This window comes from Xenopus laevis, chromosome 6S (genome assembly GCF_017654675.1).
Source record: "Xenopus laevis strain J_2021 chromosome 6S, Xenopus_laevis_v10.1, whole genome shotgun sequence".
Taxonomy (NCBI): Eukaryota; Metazoa; Chordata; class Amphibia; order Anura; family Pipidae; genus Xenopus; species Xenopus laevis.
Genome location: NC_054382.1, coordinates 86,934,136 through 86,940,842, shown reverse-complemented (window position 1 = coordinate 86,940,842; position 6,707 = coordinate 86,934,136). Strand labels below are relative to the sequence as shown.

Genomic DNA, 6,707 nt, shown 5'->3' with positions numbered 1-6,707 from the left:
CAGACTATTATAAAAAAAACTTCGACCACCATAAGAAGCGACAGCTACACTTTCTGCTATATGATCAAACTATACCGAAGTGTTACAGAGCCAGTACTTATTACAGTAGTACAGTAGTGTCCTCCAACGTATTCTGTATGTTATCTCCAGTTTCAGATACATACAGCTACTGTTTAGGGGCACTTGTTGTACAACAACTTACTGTGCGCTCCATTGCACCAAAATCTCAATAGTGCACTTGAGGTATTATACAGACTACAGTGGGGCGTAACTATAGAGGAAGCAGACCCTGCGGCTGCAGGGGGAGCCAGGAGGTATAGGGGCCCCCTGAGGCCTTACTTAATAAACAATTTCAATATATATATTTGTAAAACAGGACAACCTCTGGATATTTTGGGGACCCTAAAATTAATAGAGGGGCGTAACTATAGAGGAAGCAGACCCTGATGCTGCAGGGGGGCCCAGGATTTATAGAGGGCCCCATGAGGCCCTACTTAATGAGCAATTTTAATACATATATATTGGTAAAACAGGACAACCTCTGGATATTTTGGGGTCCTAAAATGAATAGTGGGGCGTAACTATAAAGGACGCAGACCCTGTGGCTGCAGGGGGGCCAGGATTTATAGAGGGCCCCATGAGGCCCTACTTAATGAGCAATTTTAATACATATATATTGGTAAAACAGTACAACCTCTGGATATTTTGGGGGCCCTAAAATGAATATAGAGGAAGCAGACCCTGTGGCTGTAGGGGGGCCCAGGAGGTATAGAGGCCCCATGAAGCCCTACTTAATGAGCAATTTCAATATATTTATTGGTAAAACAGGACAGCCTCTGGAGATTGTGGGGGCCCTCAAATGAATATTGGGGTGTAACAATAGAGGAAGCAGACCATGCAGCTGCAGGGGTGCCCAGGAGGTATAGGGGCCCCATGAGGCCCTACCTAATGAGCGATTTCAATATATACATATTGGTAAAACAGGACAACCTCTGGATATTTTGGGGGCCCTAAAATAAATTTGCTGTGGGGTCCAGTAACATTTAGTTATGTAGCCACTGATAAAGGGTGCCTCCAAACCCAAAGAGTATTTATAAGCGTTTGCGAAATAACGCAGTTTCCCTTTATAAAGGCTGCGCCGAAATCCAGAGAGACCACTTGTAACAATAATCGTTGTCTTTCACTAAGGCTGCACCGTTCTGTTCTGGAAAGCCTGCACCAAAAACAAAAATCAGACCGGGTATGTTTTATAACAATAGCCTGATTAACTGGAATGCTCCTTGGGGATTGGTGCCCTTTGTTTTAAAGTAAAGGTTCAATTCAGAACCATGGAGAGCGCTCGGTTATAAGAAACACTTGATGGACGTTTAACCTCCAACCTGAATACCTGGACAATTCCTATATGCCCAGTGAAAATGTTACTCACAAAACACTTTGTCATGTGATGTTGCAATTAAACACTGCACCCAAACCCCAGTGGGAGCACTTGGCGCAAGATTACTCTCTGCTCTACTCATGCGCCGCAAAATAAACGCAACTTTTTTTTGCAGTGCTGAGGCCCTGGGCGTAATTTGGAAACAATAGACCAGTTGTTCATTGAGAAGCTTTACTTTCATTTCACTTTCACTTTCAGGTATATATTTTCTCTCTAATGTACACCCTTCAGCACCCTGAAATAAAATAGATCAAGATACAAGTACAACACAAAACGAAATAGGTAATTCCAATCGTGCAAAATAGGCTTCTGGGTATAAAGCACTTCTTGACACAGTCATGTCCAGAAATCCCCTCTAGAAACATTGCTCAGACTGAAGCCATTCGTTTCTTAAGGCTGTACACAAACTAAAGAAAAGCATTGCAAGAACACTGATTCTGGATTGAGAATTTTTTTTTCTTCTTCTTTTTTTTTTTTGTGTGTCATTCTTGACTCTGTGGTCCAAGGATTCGTCTCAGCAGCAACAACAACGAAAAAAGAAAAGAGTCAATGATCCCAACAAAATAAATTCCGATATTGACTTTACAATCACGGGTACAAATTGCTTGGGTCGATAAATTCATTTATCCTAAAGATCACTGTCGTCTAAAACGAATTAGATGAGCCGTTTCCCAGCGGGGGGAGAAAAAAAAATGACGATGCCAAAGTTTAATATTTTGGAGAGAAGAGAATGAATTCTTCTTTAGTGGGAGGGAGGCTGAAAAAGTGATGTCTTTGTTCCGCCACATTAATGGCTACATGGAAAGAAACAAAATCCAGAACTCCTGCTTTGTTTTGTTTTATAGTGGAAAAATTAAAAAGCCAGAGAAGGTGGAATATTGCCAACCTCCCATAAGGTTCCCTCTTTCCAGTCTTAGATGGACTTTATCAGATCTTTCCATGTGCAGAAGAACTCCATTACTTGCTGCTTCTCTGGTCACATCCTGGTCCCCAGCAAAGGCAGAGATCACCGCGTAGTTGTTCTGCATTAGACTTACCTACAAACAGACACACACAGTCACATCAGACAAGTGGAAGAGGCACCTAAACTAATGCAATGCCATTAGCGCTGGCTACATCCCATCCCCTGTCAATTAGTCAATGATAAAGTAGACTGTAATGACTGATTTTTAGGGATTTACGTTCCTACCTGAATCGTTTGCCTGTTGTACACCTTCACCACGTGGAAACTGAAGCTATAGATCCCCTTCCTTGGAGCTGTAAATGTGCTGGAGGCAAGGTCAAAGTGATTCCCAACATTTACCAGCACCTAGAATCAAAAAGAAGTCAGTTGAGCCATAGCTGCAGGCCGTTGTCACTTTCTGAATTCAATAATAATTTGTTTGGGGAGTTTAAATTTTCCATTAATTTGATATACATTTGCAAATTCTTCTTTAAATACATACAAAATATATACCAGTAGTTATTGGCTTAGTTAGAAAACTCGCATCAAGCTCAATGTTTCACTTTACATATTCTACTTGTCTTGACTCGGTTACTCAGCATTGTACACAATGAAGCTCATGGATGCAAGAGCAATGCCATTTTATTACAACAAAGACTAAGGGGACACAAATATATACAATGACAATACTTATACACACACACACACATCTGCAACCAAATGCACGCACATACATAGCACAGACAGACCCTGCTTTCCTCTATATCTATCTCTCTCTCTCTCATTCTATCTGTCTCTCACTCTCTCTCTCTCTCGCTATCATCTCTCTCTCTCTCTCTCTCTCTCTCTCTCTCTCTCTCTCTCGCTATCATCTCTCTCTCTCTCTCTCTCTCTCTCTCTCTCTCTCTCTCTCTCTCTTTCTCTCTCTCTCTCTCTCTCTCTCTCTCTCTCTCTATCTATCATCTCTCTCTCTCTCTGTCTCTCTCTCTCTATATATATATATCTTTCTTTCTCTCTCTGTCTCTCTCTCTCTCTCTCTCTCTCTCTCTCTCTGTCTGTCTATATATCTCTCTCTCTGTCTGTCTCTCTCTCTCTCTCTCTCTCTCTCTCTCTCTCTCTCTCTCTCTCTCTCTCTCTCTTTCCTATTGCCCAGTCTGTGAAGTCTGCTGATTTTTTCCTACAGACACCGTGATAATAATTCAATATTTCGGGACATAGTTCGGATACTATTAAGTTACACCCTTGTGACCTACATTTCATGTGTTAAATTTACCCTCCATTTACTCAGCTGACATGGGGGGGGATGCAAATATGGAAGCAGAGTATTTATTCACAACACCTTCAGTTCAATGGGAAGGTGAAGTCAGGCTGAGCAATCTGGGTTTCTATTACAAGCATAATTTAGCTCAGGCAGGTTGTTTAGTAATTAATCCAGGGAGGGGGAGAGGGGGAACGCTGGATCTTGTAATTAGCAGTAAATGATTTAGGCGCAGACGCGTTTCTTTACAGCTCTATTGTCCCCATTAGAGCCTGGAGTGCTGCAGGTTCAGCAAGTTATCCATAGACTCATACATACATACATGACATGTGGGCTGAAATACTTTCCCTTAGCACTCGTATTCTATCAGAAAGCAATAACTACAGTTTTCTAACCTTTGACGTTTTGCTTATGTATCATAAATAGGCTGAATCTGTAATAGTGACTGTCTGTACTTGCCCTTTGTACTTATGGCCCTGGGGCTACAACCTTTCACAGAATTAGGGGGGGGGGGCTGCAACAAACACTGATGGATTTGGGGAGTAACCCTCCTCCACCCCCACCTCCCGCTTGTTGCAGATGAATGTTGATGGTTCCTTGGGTTACAATTATGTGACAGCCTGGAGGATTCCTCCTAATCCACAAGCAAGCATACAAACTGTCATATAGCACATGTCTCCGAGTGTGTTTGTGTCTATATGATGTGTATGTGTCTGTGAGAGTCTATGGATGCATGTGTGTGTGGGGTGGCATGTGTGTGTGTCTGAAAGGGAAGAAGCCACATGGGGAGCGACTGTTGCAGACTTTTCCCTGAAAAGTGCTGAGTTTTTAGACCTGTACCTGCCTGAGGAATTTCGCTATGGTAAATTAAACATAAATTCACCTCTGTTAAATGTTAAGTCGGGGTTGCAAGCAAAAACAACTCCAAAATCGGTTACATTTTCCCAAAAAAAAAAAAAAAGCCCTACCTGATCAAAATAGATGGTGTTGGTGCGATTGATCATCTCAGGCGGCTCATGGTTGGTGCTCCTAATAACTGAGAAGCCGACCTTGGCACTCCCAGAGCGAACTGAGATCCCTAAAGAGGAGGTGGCGGCTCCATCAGAAGACGGGTTTGAGTCGCAGACCACCAGGCACTTGCCTTCCAGCACGATAGGCTCCGTGTCATTCTGCGCATTCACCAGAGGGGGCGCAAAGAGCATCAGCACAATGGACAGCGCCAGTTTAGTAACTAGGTCCAAGCTCCATCTCCAGCCTTCAGCTTCCCTCTCTCGTGCGCCATTCTTCTCTAGATTCATGGTGCTACAGCCAGTCACTCTAGCAGGTTCCTAGTGTTGGGTAACTGAGCCTGAACAGGAATCTTCTCAGTTTGCTTGCTGGATTAAACCTTCAAATGGAAACAACTACATGCTGTAGCAAGTTATAGACATAATAAGCGCCAGCATGTCCATCCCAATGGCCGTTACTGAGTTATGCAATAGGAGCAGCCCATACAGATACCCAAGCGGTTTGTGCGCAGTCAGTAGTAGCAGGACAGGCTAGGGATTAACACTATTTATATGGACAAGCTCATTTCCCCATTAGGCTTTTTATAGATCAACCCAACCCTCTTAGATTGTAGAAAAACGAGCTCAGTTACAGGAATGCAGTCAATAAATAGATAACCGAAGTCCCCTGCCCCATCTGTGAGCAGAAATTCATGACTTGCAGTCAGCTTTAGGGACTAGTAAACTTTGGCCAACCTTGCACTTGTCTATCTACCCCCCCCCCGACCACTGTCTCCAGATGCTCCGACCTGCTGCCCATCACCAATAACACATCAATAAGTCAAAGGAATCGCTTTGTTAAAATCTAAAGTGCATCCCATCTTCTCCATGAACAGCAAAGTCACCGTTAGGCTGAACAATACATAGAGATGACAGTGGGGGAGAGGAAAGAACTTTGGGTAAAAGCCATGAGATAGATCTATAATGCTGCCAGTTATTGCGCTGAGTGTCTCTGATACATTCTGCTGAGAAGAAGTGAAAATAAGAAGCTTTTACCTGGAAGGTCCATGGTGCGACTACAGAAGGCAGGTGGCTCCTCAGTTCTGTGTGAAGTTGGATTTCTGAGAGAAGCAGGGGCTGTACTGGCAACACACACACAGGGAAACAGCAGTCGAATCTCCCCCGCCCATTGCCAATAGTGTCTCTCTCCCTCCTCTGCCTGCCTGTGTCCCTCTCTCTTCACTCCTCCCTTCTTCTCTCACTCTATTCTCCCTCCCATCATTTACTCTACATATCTGCTGCTCAGCTCTCCCCCTGTCTCACAGCCTCAGCCAAACTTCTCCCAGGACTTTTTATTTTATTTCTTTAGTCAGTCTTTCATAGGCTCCTCCAAGCTGCACAGTGTGGATCAGATCATCACCCCCCACCATCCAGTTGTTGTTAAACTATAACTCTCAAACTCTACTGACTCCCGACAGCTGCAAATAGTAGTTACGTTCACCAACAATTGGGGGGGCTGTAGACTTAGTATCCCTAAAAGAAGAGCAAGATGACCCCCCAAATAAACAGGGGGATCGGGCAAGGATAAGTCTTTATGTTTTGGGGTGCACTCAAGAGCTACTCATAAGGGGCGCACATATTTGTGATGGTTTATACATCACCGTTATGTTTTATTCATATACCTGATTGCACTTTATCGCTAATCAATATCGTTAAGTTGATAACATGACATTCGCTCTCTCGATATCGTTCTTCTAAATGGCTCTTCCTCAAAACATGAGATTTGCATCGGCCAGCTCTGATCTTCCAAGTACCATTCTTCATTGTTCGTTTTGGCAAATGACTTATTTATCAAGACCATTGGACCTTCTGTTACACTATTAAACTCACTGGCGGAGCGAAGACAACACGACGCATTGTTAAGTTGGTGGCGCCATCTAGCGGTGGAAATTGGTATACAGGAATTTTCCAATGTGCGACCAGAAGGAGAACAAGGGATTTTTTTGGGGTCTTTAGTATTTTTTAAGCGCAAACTTGGATATTGGGTTTGCAGATTGTCCCTGCTTTCTGCCAGGTGGATAAATG

The 6,707-nt window shown here is 43.4% G+C and overlaps 1 protein-coding gene across 1 annotated transcript; it reads right to left on the bottom strand.

Annotated features, from left to right (window-relative positions):
• Positions 1-1,900: 1,900 nt before the first annotated feature.
• Positions 1,901-5,707, bottom strand: cbln2.S (cerebellin 2 precursor S homeolog). The gene is given in 4 exon segments (NM_001092670.1): positions 1,901-2,472; positions 2,625-2,744; positions 4,605-5,023; positions 5,679-5,707. Coding segments are annotated over 3 exon segments (648 nt in total). The 5' UTR covers positions 4,935-5,023; positions 5,679-5,707; the 3' UTR covers positions 1,901-2,274.
• Between the last annotated feature and the right edge of the window lie 1,000 nt (positions 5,708-6,707).